At 48.3% G+C, this 17849-nt stretch overlaps 1 protein-coding gene across 1 annotated transcript in view; it reads left to right on the forward strand.

The window, feature by feature from the left end:
- The window catches only part of FAM124A (family with sequence similarity 124 member A), a 115261-nt gene extending 104901 nt beyond the window's left edge, over positions 1-10360 (forward strand). Inside the window, exon 4 of the mRNA XM_040266992.1 lies at positions 9014-10360. Within this exon, the coding sequence (XP_040122926.1) occupies positions 9014-9817 (804 nt within the window). The 3' untranslated portion in view covers positions 9818-10360. The remainder of the gene's footprint in view (positions 1-9013) is intronic.
- The last annotated feature ends 7489 nt before the right edge of the window (positions 10361-17849 follow it).

Here is a 17849-nt window from a genome sequence, read left to right on the forward strand (position 1 = left end):
ACAGTGAAAGGAGACGCAAAATATGATGTTTTTATTTAGAACCAAAATCCGATTTCTCACGTGAACCCACTGCCCAGTGTTTTTGAGACTGCCCCTAACTTTTATTAGTCCCTAGGTTAAAAGGTCTTTGGCTCATTGCATAACAGACAGTACCACACTGGTTGTGTTCCTGGCAAGGACAGAACCAGAGGAAATGACCTTTCTCAGAACAAGGAGGTTTGAGGATGAGAGAGAATTTCCTGACTGTGGTGGATCCATGAGACACACCCAGGCTTACTGGGTCAGGGGCAGAATCACCCTTCCTAGGGATTCTGTCCATGGGTCTGTTGACACAAGATCCCATGAAGAAGACCTCTTTACACTTCTTGCATTGCAAGCTGCCTAGGTTCCACACAAAGCTCATGGGTCACTTACTGCATGTCAGCTTTTTGGTGATTTCAGGGACACAGGAGATCTCCCTGGCTGGTTGCCTTAGCAGTCATTGATGTAATGCTAGTGAGTGCCTTAGAGAAAGTTCCATCAATAGCAGAGAGGGAAATACTGGGTCCCAGTGAGCCAGCAAGCCTGCACTGCCTCATAGAGAAGCAGAGGAAGCTGTTCTGCAGGTACTGTGCTGCAGTCACTTGGAGAAGCTCCAGAGGGCAACCCTCAGAGCTGAAAGCTGGGGGCTGGGGGGTGCAGGGGAGTGGGGAGGCTTCCCTGGATAGAAGGCACAGGGTTTCGTTTCACCTTGAAAAAGTCCCCTGGGAGAAACAGACACAGAGAATAGACTTATGGACATAGGGAGAGGGGAGGAGAGGGTGAGATGCATGGAAAGAGTAACATGGAAACTTACACTACCATATGTAAAGCAGGTAGCCAACGGGAATTTGCTGTATGGCTCAGGAAACTCAAACAGGGGCTCTGTATCAACCTAGAGAGGTGGGATGGGCAGGGAAATGGGAGGGAGTTTCAAAAGGGAGGGGATATATGTGTACCTGTGGCTGATTCATGTTGAGATTTGACAGAAAACAAAATTCTGTAAAGCAATTATCCTTCAATAAAAAAATAAAATAGAAAAGTCCACTGGGGAAGAGCTTCTTGAAGCATCTGTGACACTTCATTCTCAGCTTCTAGTGCTTCTGGTCAAATCAGACAGGCAGACAAGAGTGACCAGAAGTAGAGTCCTCGCTAGGGCAAGGACACAGAATGAAGGGCATCCTTTGCACAAGTGAGTTGTCATTAGACAGGCAAGACCCGGCTTTTAGAAGCTGCCTTCTCTGCCCCCAGGCGGAGCTGGAGGAAACCACCACATCTCCTGGACCCACCCAGGGGGAGGAAAGCCCCGCAGCCACCCTACTGCAGCTCCCCACCTCAGGGTCCTGCAGCCCACCAGCCAGCTCTATGCCAACTCGAATCCCACCCACCCAGCAGGCACCTCCACGGTGCATGTGGGCACCCCTCCAGTGGAAAATACTGGATGCCACCTCTCCTTAAAGCAGAAATCAGGGTTGATCTGGACTCCAGCCTTCATAATGCAGTGAAAATAAGAGCACAGACAGGTTTCCGTTAAATAAGCACAGTGACGACAACCTCTGCAAAACCCACCGAGCTTTCATCCTCTGCCAGCTGTTCCTGATTTAAAGTCAAACTTAATCCCACTCTGTCTGTGATAGTGGAGAGTTCAGATGTCCCCAGGCAGTTCCCCACACAGGAATCTTAGCCTTTTTGCTTCTTATGGAGCAATGTTCGAAGAGGCTTCCTTTTTCAAGCAAATTTAGATTGCAGACAGCCTCACCCAGAACATGCCCTTTGAATAAGACCATGAAGATGCAAGTTACCGGGTAGTATGTACTTATTAGAGGAATCAGCCCTTGGGGAAAATAAGATAGATGTCTTTTTTTTTTTTTTAATAAATAAAAGCCTTATTTTTACTTTCATTTTTTTAAAAAAAATTTTGGCCTCACCACGCAGCATGTGGGAACCTTAGTTCTCCAACCAGGGATTGAACCCATTGTCTCCTGCATTGGAAACATGGAGTTTTAACCACTGGACAGCCAGGAAAATCCCTCAACATCTTAATTAATAAACACTGTCTCTCCATTGAAAGCAGCCTCCATTATCTGAGGACTTTCTTGTCTAAAGAATCTCACAACTTACTTTCACTCTGATTTAGCCAAACTCAAATGATTGAGAAAATCAGTTTCTCTCTTCAACAGCTACCCAGCTGTGACACTTCTCAGGCACACGTGGGCCTTCTGGGGCCATTCCTTACCCACTCCCCAAGCTGCGACTCTTCACTCATGCTTAAGCTCCTGTCGGATATTTGGGTAGGGCGTGTGCTGAGCAAGCTCTCCCGTGTGAGGCACAGAGCTTTGCAGAGAAGATGGACCACTAACCAGATTAGCACAGCACAGCAGAGAGTCAGACTGGCTGGGTTGGGGGTCCCGGGGATGCTGAGCACAGAGCAGCCAGCCCTGGGGAGTGGATCACATCCCCAGGAGGAACCAGCTCGGCTCAGCACCTTCCTCACCAAATTCAGCAAGGTCCCCATGCACATAAAATGCACATAGAGGGTGTCCCCAGTGGCTCAGTGATAAAGAATCCACCTGCCAGTGCAGGGGCCATGGGTGTGCTCCCCGATCCGGGAAGACCCCACATGCTGTGGAGCAGCTAAGCCCAGGTGCCACAACTATTGCACCTGCGCTGTAGAGCCGGGAGGCCACACTGCTGAGCCCCTGTGTGCCCTACAGACTGTGCTCCGCGAGAGAAGCCACCACGGTGAGAAGCCCGTTCACCCCAACTAGACGCACAGCCCCCCGCTCACCACAACTAGAGAAAAGCCCATGCGGCAGTGAAGACCCAGCATGCCCCCCCACAAAAAATGCCCATAGAACGGTCTAGGGGAGTGAGATCTTTAGAGAACCATACCTTACAACCTGGACTAAAAGCGTTTTGCATTGTATTCTTTAAAAATCTGTAATTTAGACCATCAGAAATCTCTACAATTGCTGCTCTTGACTTTCAGATCTCCCTAGGCCACCCTCAGCAGAACAGCTTGAGAATTTCAATATGCTGTACAGAGCCTGATGGGCGGGAAGAGAACCAGCAGGTCATGGGTTCAAACACACACACACACACCCCAATACACGCACAGAATTAGAGACTGAGGATGAAAGGGATCAGTAATCCTCCCAGATTTCAGACAATACTACAAAGCTACAATAATCAAAACACCACAGGACTGGCACAAAAACAGACATATAGATCAATGGAATAGAATAGAAAGCCCAGATTAAACCCACACACCTAGAGCCAATTAATCTTCAACACAGGAGGCAGGAATATACAATGGAGGAAAGTGGTACTGGGAAAGCTAGACAGGTGCTTGTAAACCAGTGAAGTTTGGACACTCACTCACATCATACAAAAAAAAAAACAACTCACTCACTCAAAACGGCTTAAAGTGCAAGTCACTCAGTCGTGTCCGACTCTTTGAGACGCCCACGGACTCTGCAGTCCATGGAATTCTCCAGGCCAGAATACTGGAATGGGTAGTCTTTCCTTTCTCCAGGGGATCTTCCCAAGCCAGGGATCGAACCCAGGTCTCCTGCATTGCAGGCAGATTCTTTACCAGCTGAGCCACGAGGGAAGCCTAAGAATACTGGAGTGGGTGGCCTACCCCTTCTCCAGTGGATCTTCGCGACCCAGGAATTAAACTGGGGTCTCCTGCATTGCAGGCGGATTCTTTATCAACTGAGCTATCAGGGAAACCCCAAAATGGCTTAAAGACTTATTAATAAATATAAGACATGACACCATAAAACTCCTAGAAGAGAACATAGGCAAAACATTCTCTGACATAAATCAAAGTAATATTTTCTTAGGTCAGTCTCCCAAGGCAGAAGAAATAAAAATAAACAGGACCTAATCAAACTTACAAGTTTTTGCACAGCAAAGGAAAACTGTAAACAAAACGAAAACACAGCCTATCGAGTGGGAGAAAATATTTGCAAACAATGTGACCGACAAGTGCTTAATTTCCAAAATATACAGACAGCTCTTACAGTTCAATATAAAAAAATAAAAAATCAAAGCCTTCCCTGGTGGCTCCGTGGTAAAGAATCTGCCTGCCAATGTAGGAGACACAAGTTCAGTCTCTGATCCAGGAAGATCCCACGTGCCACGGTGCAACTAAACCCATGTGCCACAATTACTGAGCCTGTGTCCTAGAGCCCAGGAGCGCCAGCTACAGAAGCCTGTGTGCCCGAGAGCCCGTGATCCAAGGAGAGGCCACCCCAGTGAAAACACTTGGGCCCTGCAATTAGAGAACAGCGCCCAGTCTCCACAACTAGAGAAGAAAAGCCCATGCAGCAAGACCCAGCACAGCCAAAAATAAAGAAATACAATTATTTACAAAACCAATCAAAAATGGGCAAAAGATGTACATAGAGATTTCTCCAAAGACAACATACAGATGGCCAAAAAGCACATGAAAAGATGCTCAACGTTGCTAGTTATTAGAGAAACGCAAGTCAAAACTACAGTGAGGTATCACCTCACACCAGTCAGAACAGCCGTCATCAAATAATAAATGCTAAAGAGGGCGTGGAGGAAAAGGAATGCTCCTACAATGTTGGTGGGAATGTACGTTGGTACAGCCACTAGGAAAACATTATGGAGGTTCCTAAAAAAAAAAATCAACTTACCTATGACCCCTCGATCTTACTCCTGGGCAATCTTATATCAGGAAAAGATGAAGACTCTAATTCAAAAAGATACATTCGTCCCAGTGTTCACTCTGCACTGTCTACAGTAGCCAAGGCATGGATGCAATGTAAATGTCCATCAACAGATGAATGGATAAATAAGATGTGATACATATACACAATGGAGTATCAGTCACAAGAAAGAATGAACTATTGCCATTTGCAGCAACACATATCGACCTAGAGATTATCGTACTAAAGGAAATAAGTCTATTGTATGACACCATGTATATGTGGAATCTAAAATATGATACAAATGAACTTATTTATAAAACAGAAACAGACCCCTTGACATAGAAAACAAATTTACCATTATCAAAGGGGAAGGCATGAAAGAGGGATAAATTAGGAGTCTGGGATTAGCAGATGCACCCTTACCATCTATAAAATAACAAAAACGTGTCAGTCACTCTGTCATGTCTGACTCTTTGTGACCCATGGACTGTAGCCCGCCAGATCCTCTGTCCACGGAATTCTCCAGGCAAGAATACTGGAGTGGGTTGCCATTTCCTTCTCCAGGGGATCCTCCTGACCCAGAGATCAAACCTGGGTCTCCTGCATTGCAGGCAGATTCTTTGCCATCTCAGCCATCAGGGAAGCCCCATAAAATAACAAAGGTTTACTGTATAGCATGGTGAACTATATTCAATTATCTTATAATAACAAAAATGGAAAAGAATCTGAAAAAGGATATATATATGCATCCCCTGGCGAGGCTCCTCTCAGTTCTCAGGGCTCACCTCTGCTTCAATGAGCCAGCCTCCATGCAGGCTGCTTCTGTGCCCATGTGCCCTTCCATGCCTTGCCCGCTGCCTTCCATGCCTTGCCCGCTGCCTTCCAGTTGGCAGATCCCTCCTCCACTTTCCAAGGTTTTGTCCAAGCGTGGCTTCTTAAGGCAAGCTTTTCCTACCCTCTCCCCATGCTGCCTCACCCCTCTATAAAATCAACCCCCCTCCTCTTTTTCATTCCAATAGAGCTCACATATTGCCACTCTATCATCATGAGAAACGCTGGGCTGGATGAAGCACAGTCTAGAATCAAGATTGCTGGGAGAAATGTCAATAACCTCAGATATGCAGATGATACCACCCTTATGGCTGAAAGCAAAGAAGAACTAAAGAGCCTCTTGATGAAAGTGAAAGAGGAGAGTGAAAAAGTTGGCTTAAAACTCTATGTTCAGAAAACTAAAATCATGGCATCCAGTCACGTCACTTCATGGCAAATAGACAGGGAAACAATGGAAACAGTGAAAGACTTTATTTTCTTGGGCTCCAAAATCACTGCAGATGGTGACTGCAGCCATGAAATTAAAAGATGCTTGCTCCCTGGAAGAAAAGCTATGACCAACCTAGACAGCATATTAAAAAGCAGAGCCATCACTTTACCAACAAAGGTCCATCTAGTCAAAGCTATGGTTTTTCCAGTAGTCATGTATGGATGTGAGAGTTGGACTGTAAAAAAGGCTGAGCACCAAAGAATTGATGCTTTTGAACTGTGGTGTTGGAGAAGACTCTTGAGAGTCTCTTGGACTGCAAGGAGATCCAACCAGTCCGTCCTAAAGGAAATCAGTCCTGAATATTCATTGGAAGGACTGATACTGAAGCTGAAACTCCAATATGTTGGCCACCTGATGTGAAGAACTGACTCATTTGAAAAGACTCTGTTGCTGGGAAAGATTGAAGGCAGGAGGAGAAGGGGACAATAGAGGATGAGATGGTTGGATGGCATCACCGACTCAAAGGACATGAGTTTGAGTAAACTGCAGGAGTTGGTGATGGACAGGGAGGCCTGGCATGCTGCAGTCCATGGGGTCGCAAAGAGTCGGACACAACTGAGCGACTGAACTGCACTTATCATCGTGGCTTACTTGAATACATTTGAATGTTGTGTTGTTACTTGTGGGCATTCAATATCTTGTCTTATTCAAAATTATCTCTGCCTAGTCCTCCAGACCTTTTCCACATCGTAGAAAATGATAATATTTACATGGCAAGAGGCTGCCGCTAAAAGAGACCCATATGTCAGCACACTTTTTATAACCCAGTCAAAGCTTAAGCAGTCCAGATGAAAAGCTCTGCAGGAAAGACCCTCATTTAATATTGACTGAAAACAAAAATGAGTCAATAAGTCTGTTTATAGGATTAAGAAATATCTGAAGTTAAGAAAAGATCTTAAGAATGAAAAGAATGATCCTATGGTGGGCGGGGGGCAGGGGGGTGGACATAATCAAGACTGAATATGACCCCAGCAAGAGGCTAAGATTGTGGGTTTCTTATCCAGGTGGTCAGGGCCTCCTTGACCACTACTAGACTCCAGCTCCAAGCTGACCCACAGCACTGCCTTCCTCGCACCTGGTCTGTAATCATTCAAACTGCTGGCTTCCAGCCCCTCACAGCTCCCTCGCTTATCTGCCAAGTGTCAGCCTCTGTCTTGGCCTCCCTCTCCCACCCAGCCTCCTCTCTACCTGTGCCTCCCGATAGCAGCACAGCTGCCCATCTCCACGCCCGCCTCCACGGACACCCCTCTGCTCCACGGACAGGCATGGCCTCTCCCCTCTCCACCCCAGCACTGTGCCTGTCATCACAGGCTCCTGTCTGAGTTCTTTTTGTCTCCTGTCCTTTCAATGAAATGTACTTCTTGTGGTTGAAAACAGTCCTTCACATTGTAGTTTCCCCTCCTTTACCTGTAACAGGCACAAGTAAGTGTACAGGACGTTGAACTAAACTTCCCAAGTAGTTGTGAAGACCAGGTTCCTGTGTAACAGGGAGACAGGGATGTGTGCTGTCCAAGGTAGGGCCAGGGTCTCGTAGTCTTGCAGAGAGCCGGGAAATATCCCTTGGAGTAAACTGCACTCTCGTATTTTAAAAAAATTCTTTCCTTATTTGGAAATTCATAAATGAAAGTTATTGAGGGCAGAAGGAGAGGGGGGTGACAGAGGATGAGATGGTTGGATGGCATCACTGACTCAACGGACATGAGTTTGAGCAAGCTCTGGGAGATGGTGAGGGACAGGGGAGCCTGACATGCTGCAGTCCACGGGGTCACAAAGAGCCAGACACGAAAGAGCAACTGAACAATAAATGAAAAGATCCTGTACTAAACAGAACCAGAATCACTGTCCCCACATCCATCATTTAACTGAAATTTTGCATAGGAAGTTTGGCTGGAAGCCTGGGGAGCAGACCAGGGGGAAAACCTGAGCGCGGCAGCCCCAGGTGGGAACGTTCGTTGAAAGAAAGGTTCCCAATTAATTGTGTGCAACAGAAGCTCCTGCAGAGCTGCAGGGAAGGTGTGGGAGAGAACAGGAGGTCAGGGCTGAGCTGCTGAAGGATGAAACTGTCTGAGCCCTGGGGACCTGCCCTTGCCCCTGTGGGGCACCCACGGGACTGGTCAGTAGTTAGCTGCCCCCTTCCCCTTACAGTTTCTGAAAGGGAACACAGGGGAGTCAGTGGTTCCTAAAGCAAGTCAATACATGCTGATTTCCTGATAGCCCCTCACTCACCAAAGATTTACCACCCTGAACCAAGGGCCGCCCCTGGGATGTGTCCCCATGGCCACACGTGCACTAGGATCAAGCCCCATCCTGACATTTCCACCCTAACGTCGGTTGGGAGCACGTCCAAACGCTGGGGCTTCGGCCAGAGGGAAGCAGACCCTTCGAGCATCCTTTGTACACTAAATGGTAATCCCTGTGTCCTCTGTCCCACTCAGCCAGGCCTCAGGCTTGTGGCTAATCCACGGAGCATCCTTGCATGTGTGCTGGAAGAGGTCCTATTCCTTGTCGTGACAAGGGCCTGCCTCTCCTCCTGGGTTCGGGGACGTCTGCTCAGACTGAGAAGTCCGATCTGCCTTCCCCCAAACACTGCAATCTCTGTCTTCACTTTAGAATTTGGAGAATGAAATTTATGTATGTACGTGTGTGTGTCCGACTCTTTGCAACCCCACGGACTGGGTCCCCACCGGACTCCTCTGTCCATGGGATTCTCCAGGCAAGAATACTAGAGTGGGTTGCCATTTCCTCCTCCAGGGGATCTTCCCCACGCAGGGATCGAACTCCTGTCTCTTATGTCTCCTGCATTGGCAGACGGGTTCTTTACCACCAGGGCACCTGGGAAGCCCCAGTGACATTTCTGGTGGTGCTTTATTGCCGAGACAGTTCTGGAAGTTTCCAATCATCAGAAAGTGTGTTTCATGTTCTGTTTAGCAATGAGACTCCGTTGCCCCCAGCCTGGCACTGATAACGATGTCCCCTCTTGCCCCTGCAGGCACAGAAGGGGCACAAGAAGTGCCCTAAACCCGGCAGGGCTCACCAGGCCTCAGAGCAGAAACCGGCCTCCACGTCTTCCCCGCGCGCCACCGCGCAGAGCCGGACCCCAGGCCGCCGCTCGCAGCCACCACTGGACGCATCACACCCGGGGCTCGGCCAGGCAGGTCCATCTACCAAGCACCCGCAGGAGTTTGCCAGACGAGCCACCAGCCCTCCCAGGCTCCCCTGGTCTTTCCAGCGAAGCAAGTCCTTGTTTTGTCTGCCCACCGGCGACCCCTTCCCGGCCTCCGCGGTGGAAGCACAGCCGTCTGCAAGCATAGGCGGCCGGGGGCAGAGGGCCCCGGAGCGGGGGCACGGCCACCTCCTCTCCATCGATGACCTGGAGGGGGCCCAGGAGACGGACGTGGACACCGGGCTGCGGCTCTCCTCCTCCGACCTGTCTGTGGTCTCTGCCTACTCGGCACCCAGCAGGTTCTGCAGCCCCGAGGAAGCGCCGCGCCCCCCGGAACGAGGCAGCAGCCTCTGGTCAGAGCGCAGGGGCTTCAGAGAAGGACCCCTGCCCACTGGGGGCGGCGAGACCGCGGGGGCCTCCTGGGCCACCCTCCCTCTCTTCAAAGGGACTTCAGGCTCCTCGGCCACAGCCGTCACCGCTCCCCCAGCTTCGGACACCTCCTCGCTCACAGAGTCACCCCCGGAACTCCCTTCCGATGCCCCCCAGGCCCGGCAGACTGGCAGAGATGTCCCGGCACCCTTGGTGCCGGCCGGATGCGGGGACAATGACACGGAGGAATTCTACATCTGAGCACGCTCTACTCGTGTCTTTCAGAGCCACAGACTCAGCTCCCATCTTGCCCTTCTGGGGTCTGCGTGCCATCTGTGTTCTCAGCCCTGCTTCCCAAGGTCCATTGGAAGTCTGATGATCTGTCTCATGGGTCATTAACACCCTTGCCCGGCACCCTTTCTCACTTGTGAGGTGGTGTATTTCAAGGGGCTCAATGGCATTTTAAAAGTCGATAAAGATACTGGGATTTTTATGCAAATAAATTCTCAATGAGCTTTTAGGTCATAAAATATATTTTTTAAAAACTCAATTCCATTTGGGATACGGTTTAATGCACTTATATAATTTAAATGCTTCCTATAATTATTTGAAAAGAAAACCTAGTCAGCTGGAGCTGATTGCACAATTTTTCATGACGTGAAGGAAAAACAACTAAAGCCAAAATGCTGAATGTGAGAAAGATAGCAAGCGACTTGGAGGAGAGATCAGTGCTCGTGATGTCCACCTCAGTGGATTCTCTGTTTCTGTTTACCCTACGAGGGAGCAGTGGCCCTGAGGATTTAGAGTCACCTTAGTAAAACAGTAGATATATATCAGACTACAGTAATGCCTCACTTCAGCACTCCGATCACTGCAGTGATGCCACGCAGCATCCAAAAATCAGCATTTACGCAAAAGTGGCTAATAAGCTCTATACAGATTGAGCCCTAATAACAGACTCTTGGTGCATTTAAAATACGATTGGAGCTCCAAGAACTAGATTTGAATGCACTTTTCAAACACATTCACTATAACAAGTAGGAGTCCACAGAAGACCACTACCTGGATTTATTTGGACTACTGAGGAAAAATCGTTCATTGGGGTTACAGGATAGTAGGATATTAGACTTAGTGGGAAGGTTTTCGTAAGATGCTTCCATTTTTAAATCTACAATCTAAGGGCTATCTAGACAGATACATGTAAATGGGCCACTTTTTATACTGCTTTCTCCAGTAAACATGCATTGACATTTTTTCCTTTTTAAACAATTTGTAACTATTTTAACTGGCATTTTCATTGCACTGAGTAATAAATGCCCACCCTTCTTCTCCACGTGGGAAGCTTTACACAAGATGCTGTCCTGAACCAACACTGCTGCACGAATGCAGAGGAGCCTCAGTTAAAGCTGGAGCTCTGACCTGACCTTGGTCTTGTCTGTGGTGGCCTGCTTCTGTCGCAGCGTGAATGGTACTCAAATCTCACGCCTCTCCCACTCCAGCAAGGGAATGTTTACAATCCCCACCTCGGCAGCGCCAAGTGCTGGCATCGGGAGCCACACCAAGCTGTCCCTGGTTGCCGTGCACCGTTGGAGAAGAAGAGTGTGGACTTGCCGTGCTCCCGTCCCTCCCTGGTGCTCCTCGCCTGGATGACTCATGGCCCAGTTTACACCTCCCTGGAAGTGCCCGCACCAGCCCAGACGGGGCTTCAGAATCCTCCTTGACACAGTCCTCCCAGCAGCCCTCACTAGTCATCACACTTGAGCCAAAGTCTTTGCCGTCCCTGTAGTGAGAACCTTCTCTCCTACCCCGAACAGCCCGGATACTCCCGGACTGTTGTTTAGTCACTAAGTCATGTCCGACTCTTTGTGACCCTATGGACTATAGCCCACCAGGTTCCTCTGTCCATGGGATTCCCCAGGCAAGAATACTGGAGGGGTTGCCATGCCCCCCTCCAGGGGATCTTCCCCACCCAGGGATCGAACCTGTGTCTTCTCTGTCTCCTGCATTGGCAGGTGGATTCTTTACCGCTGAGCCACCAGGAAGCCCTTCCAGGAGTACAGATTACAATACTGTACTCTGATTTAAGTTCATAAAATTATGGTCTTTCATAATTCAACACCAGGAGTGAGCAAACTTTTTATAAAGGGCTAAATAATAAATATTTCAGGCTTTGCCAGTCATACAGTCTCTGTTGAAACTACTGAACTCTGTCATGATAGAGTGAAAGCAGCCAAGGATATGTAAATAAGGGAAGTGGCTGAGTTCCAAGAAAATTTATTTTACAAGAACAGGTGGAGGGTCAGATTTGGCCCAGGAGTCATAGTTGGCCAGCCCTTGTGTTCAGCTGAGGTTGACTTGAGACTTGAGATCTCGGCCACAGTCAACGATGAAGAACAGAGGTCTGCATCCCTCCGCAGCTGTGATGCCCAAGACCAAGAAAACACGCCCCTGGGACCATGCTGATGACTACAGAACCACAGGGCTCAGAGCAGTGCGGGGCTTCTTTCTGCAGAGATGATGCCTAGAAAGTCACTGGCTGTCCACCTGCTGCTCGGAAAAGGGACCCACAGCCTGTAGCTGAGGATGCAAAGCAACACGCTAACCATTCAGGTGTTGACGTAGTCTCCAAGGACCAGGAGGCAAGCTCAGGACAGCAAAGTCACCAGGGCATCCATGAGTGGACTGAGCCAGGCAATGGCTCCTCCAGTCTTCACCCTTCAGCAGCACGCTTAGCTCTGAGTACTCACACATGCCCACTACGGATGCTTCGGAGCCAACTCGGATGCGATCTGCCTTCACCCTTTTTCTCACTGACCCCCCACCCCAGCACAGTGCAGTCTACCAAACTGAGTGACAGCAAAGGATGTCAGCAAACCTCTTCCGTAACAGGAAAGGCAAGATGCCCCCATAACATGAGAAGGGGGGAGAAGCCCAGCGCAACCACACTCAGACACTCCCCTCCCTGCAGACAGCAGTCTCTCTGGGGAGGAGGAGCCCCCAAGGCACTGCTGGGCTCAGCTCCCTTTGCTGACCCGCCTCTAGCGCTGTCCTCATCCGGGAGGGCTCCTGATACGCCCTGGTGGATCCTGACCCTTTCAGATTATTATTGTGATAGATGCTGGCTGGCATACAGTAGGTGCTCAATAAATTTGTTCAATTTTTAAAAGCTACAGTCATCTCATAAATTATTTTTCTCCTGGAAAAGAAAATTCTTGATGGAGGATCTATATTTTAACTGTAGTTTCTTGTTGTTTCACAGTTAAAATGTGTCCTTGACCTTACATTTCTCTCCCCAGCATTGCCCCAGGGGTCGTGTTAATAAGTGCCCTGGTCTGGCTCACAGGCCATCCCTTACTTGCCCCTTTTCCAAATAAGACTCCCCAGATTACTGCTCACGGTCCCACCATGGTCTCTGCCCTGTGATTCAGTAGCGTTAGTCACTCAGTCGTGTCCAACTCTCTGCAACCCCATGGACCAGGCTCCTCTGTCCATGGAATTCTCCAGGTAAGAGTCTTCCCAACCCAGGGATTGAACCCGGGTCTCCTGCATTGCAGGCGGACTCTTTACCATCTGAGCCACCAGGAAGATCCACCTAGTATCTCTACTTGGTATCTGCTTTAAAGTTCAAATGTTTCTCGGGGGTCCCTAATGGACCAAGCCCTACAGAAACCATCCTGGGTCACCCTGGTTGGGTCTCCCGTGGAGCAGGGTGGTGAGCCCCTGAAGAGACTTTTGTGATGGTGGAGGGGTTGATGTGTGGTGAACACAAGTGGTGGTAGCACTGGGAGCTTCTTGATCCCTGAGACCCAAGGACAGGGGGCCAGTCATGTGGAGGCCTGCTGAGCTGCACTGTCCAGCGCCTTCCAGATGAAGCTAAGTGTTTACTTGTATCTGGAAGACCCTGGAGCCCATGGCTGATCTCTTTAGCCCCTGGTCAAACAGGAGAAATCCAAGTACTTCCTGTTCCCCTACTGGGCCTTCTGTAGATGAATGAATTCTCCAGTCCACCAGGTATGAGGCACCTGAGTAGACTCTTAGAATTTCTAGAAGAAATTTTTTTTTAAGAGCAAATAAAAACTGTTGAGAGCTTCTCCCTCGCAAGGCCTCAGAACACTAATCAGAGCCACTTCTGGCCAGTGATCCCAAATCCAAATTTCAGAACAGTGGGTATAGCTGGATGGCTGCCTCCCAGCGCCCCCCACCCTCCCGACGCCCACCCTGCCCAGGGTCACATTGCTCCACATTCCTGGTCTGGACATAAATACGCCCTCAATGATCTGCAGTATTCTACTCCTCTTTAGTTCTCTAGAAACACAACTGATCAGATACTATTAGACACTTGAAGAAACAAGAAATTGACATGAATAAAAATGGCTTCTCAAAGGAAACATCTTTTGGCACACTTATAACACATGGATTCAAGAAGAGTCAAGAAACTGAATTTAAAGGGTTTTTTTTTTTATAGAATTACATTCTTCCAACTTCCACGGAAGACTTTTTTACAAAATGGCTTTGAATGACATAACTGCTCTGAGTGAATAATGGAAGCAAACATTAATGGTAATTAATGTTGGCACCCTCGGGTCTTTTTAAAAGTCAGTTTCTATTTCACAGGTGTGATAACTATTGTCCAGTTATGTGCCCAACATTAGCAGTATGTTCATTTCAGACAGAAGTCACCAGACACCGGGGAAGCTGGAGAGCCCCTTCCCCGTGCCCCCGTAACACACCCCCTAAACTCTCCACTTGTGAGGAGGGTCCCACCTCCCGCTCTCCCGGATGGTCACTAATGGAGTGCTCCCATGGGGACACGGCCCCCAGTTGACATGATCTGGTTCAGACTTGCCTCCCCTTATTTGAAACACTGATTTTGTAAGTTGAACACTGGAAAGAAGCCAACCAGGCTGGCCTAGGTTAGCTTTGCCCAGGCCCTCGAATGATACCCAGAGCATTGTGGAGAGGAGCAACTCGAAACGTGGTTAGCACAGTCCAAGAAGTACCCGGTTATACAGAAACACTTTTAGGCCAGATCGGCTGGCTAAGGATGGCTGCAGGAAAGCTTTGGTGCCACCTAGTGGCCGCCATGCCCAGGAGGGCCAGTGACTGCCCTTTCCTTTGCAGAAGACTCCGCCCCGATGAACACCGGAGGCGCTTCACTTCCATTTATTATTCTGCATGTAATTATTTCCACAAGGTAGTGAAGCCACTGAAATTTCTGTGACATAAGACGATGCAAAGAGAATTAGGAAATCGGGGCTAAGGGAAAGAAAGTAGAAATATGCCAACGGTAAAAAAAAACTGCTGCAGATGAATTTCCTAGAAGCCAAAGCAAAAAGGGAAATGTGAGCAGCTTAGTGGTTCATGTTTATTAATATAATGAGAAACTCTAGTGACACTGCCTTATGTCATTGTAATTTAAGTTGCCTCGAGACTATGTCTCAACAGAAACCAAGTTTTTCTTAGCAAAGAGGTACACTATCACTTTCTCCTCACAGACTGAGAATGAACTTATGGTTACCAGGGCAGAAGGGATGGGGAGGAGGGATAGATTGGGATTTGGGGACTGACATGTACACATTGATGTATGTAAAACGAATAACCGGGCTTCCTTGTGGTCCAGTGGTTAAGAATCCACCTTGCAATGTAAGGGACATCGGTTAGATCTCTGGTCCCAGAAGATGTCTCAGAGCAACTAAACCTATGTGCCACAATTATTAAGCCTGTGCTCTAGAGCTTAAGTCTGTGAGTCCTAGAGTCCATGGTCTGCAACAAGAGAAGCCACTGTAATAAGAAGCCCGTGTAGCACAATCAGACAATAGCCCCTGCTCGCTGCAACTAGAGAAAACCCTCCTGCAGCAACGAAGACCCAGAACAGCCAAAAATAAATGAATATTTTAAGGAAAACAAAAAAGGAATAACAAGAACCTAGCACAGGTGAGCTCTGCTTAATATTCTATAATAACCTAAATGGAAAAAGAATTTGAAAAAGAACAAATAACATGTATATGCATAACTGAATCACTCTGCTATACATCTGAAACGAATAAAACACTGTCAATCAGCTATACTCCAATATAAAAATAAAATCACTTTCTCAGAAGGGGGTTTTCATGAGGGATTTTCTCTCCAGGGTGATGACTTTGGTCCAAGTTGGCGGCTTTCCTTGATTGAAGGATGGAGTTTACAAAGGCCGGAGCAGTGGACACAGCCTCATGCTTTGGGTGAGCCTCCCTGGACATCTTCAGTCTCACTGTGGGAAGAGGGCAACTTGGCCCTGGGCAGGAAGCCTGGAAGCTGGCCTCCTCTGGTCTCTTGAGACCAGATCTGTTTGGCAAATGGAGAGTCACTGGTGAGACTGACATCCTCCTGGGAGAGTGCAGGCTCTACCCGTGGTTCTAGCCTGTGTGGATACAGAGCCCTTGTCTAGCCCCCTGCACCCTCATCCACATTCTGCCCTTCCAAAGTCACCGCCAAGTCTCTAACAGCGCCCCCTCGTGGCTAAAAGGCCTTCTAGCACTTTGAAAAGTGTGAGTTGCTGAGTCCTGTCTGACTCTTTGAGACCCCGTGGACTGTAGCCCGCCAGTCTCCTCTGTCCATGGAATTCTCCAGGCAAGAATACTGGAGTGGGTTGCCATTCCCTTCTCCAGGGAATCTTCCTGATGCAGGCAGATTCTTTACCATCTGAGTCACCTGGGAAGCCCTTTCATAAATCCCCTCAACCCACCCTCCACTGAGATTCCTGAAAAGTGATAAGAAGTCCATTCCCTGCACCTCCTTCTTCATTGATCTGAGTGGATTTACTTATTCATTCAACAAGTATTTACTATGTCCCACTATGTGTTGAGGCTTCCCAGGTGGTGCAGCAGTAAAGAATCTGCCCACCTGAGTCAAGAAGATCCCCTGGAGCTGGAAATGGCAACCAACTCCAGTAGTCTTGCCTGGAAAATTGCATGGACAGAGGAGCCTGGTGGGCTACAGTCCACTGGGTCGGAGAGAATTGGACACAGCTGAACACACTCACACGCACACTATGTGTCAGGCAGGGGACTATTTGTGCCTTTTTTTTTTTTAATTGGAGTGGCCAAAAAGTTGGTTTGGGTTCTTCTTTAGGAGCTTATGAAACCCAAATGAACTTTTGGCCAATCCAGTAATTTCTAGGAGAGATTTATTTGAAGAAATATCACAACAGATAAAAGCTACATAGACAATTTCCACTCATATGCTGGTAAATTCGGTATAACAATAAAAAAATAAAAACCTTTTACGATCCAGGATGCACAAGGTACTACAGAGTTTGATCACTAAGTCAAATCAGGGTACAAGCAAACCACACGAGACAGTTTTGTATCAGCCCAGGGGCCTGGGGTTGAATGGGAGAGACATAGTCTCATCCTACTCCTATCATTACTCGTTACTCTTCCCTGTAGATTTTATCCAGGTGGTCAGACGGTAAAGAATCTGCCTACAATGCAGGAGACCTGCTCAGGTTCAATCCATGGGTCAGGAACATTCCCTGGAGAAAGGAATGGCCACCCTCTCCAGTATTCTTACCTGGAAAATTCCAAGGAGAGAAGCCTGGTGGGCTACAGTCCATGGGTCCACAAAGAGTCAGACATGACTGAGTGCTTCATAGATTTTATAATCCTCCTAAAGGATCTAATACAGTTACATATACAGAGCTCAGGTTTTGGCATCAAGTTAACCTGGCTTCCCCATTCTGACCCTGCCACTCTGACCACCCCTTCCCACTCTGACCCCATCACTTTGGGAACCCAGGGCAAAGTTAATTAACTTCTCTGAGCCTCAGTTTTATCATCTGTAAAATATGGATGATAACACCTACCCTGGAGGGTCACTATGAGAATTAAGTTACATAATTTGTGTGGAGGGCTTCCCTGGGGCTCAGCTGATAAAGCATCTGCCTGCAATGCAGGAGACCCCAGTTTGATTCCTGGGTGGGGAAGTTCCCCTGGAGAAGGGAGAGGCTACCCACTCCAGTATTCTTGGGCTTCCTTGGTGGGTCGGATGGTAAAGAATCCACCTGCAATCCTGGAGACCTGGGTTTGATCCCTGGGTTGGGAAGATCCCCTGGAGGAGGAAATGGCAACCCACTCCAGTATTCTTGCCTGGAAAATCTCATCGACAGAGGAGCCTGGTGAGCTACAGTCCATGGGGTTGCAAACAGTCGGACACAACTGAGTGACTAAGCACAGCACAGTTTGTGAGGAAATCGCTGTACTGCCTGCAACACAGCGGGCATTTTGTAAAGGAAGATGCTCTTTCCCTTCCCTCG

This window comes from Oryx dammah, unplaced genomic scaffold (assembly GCF_014754425.2).
Source record: "Oryx dammah isolate SB20612 unplaced genomic scaffold, SCBI_Odam_1.1 HiC_scaffold_24, whole genome shotgun sequence".
NCBI classification, from domain to species: Eukaryota; Metazoa; Chordata; class Mammalia; order Artiodactyla; family Bovidae; genus Oryx; species Oryx dammah.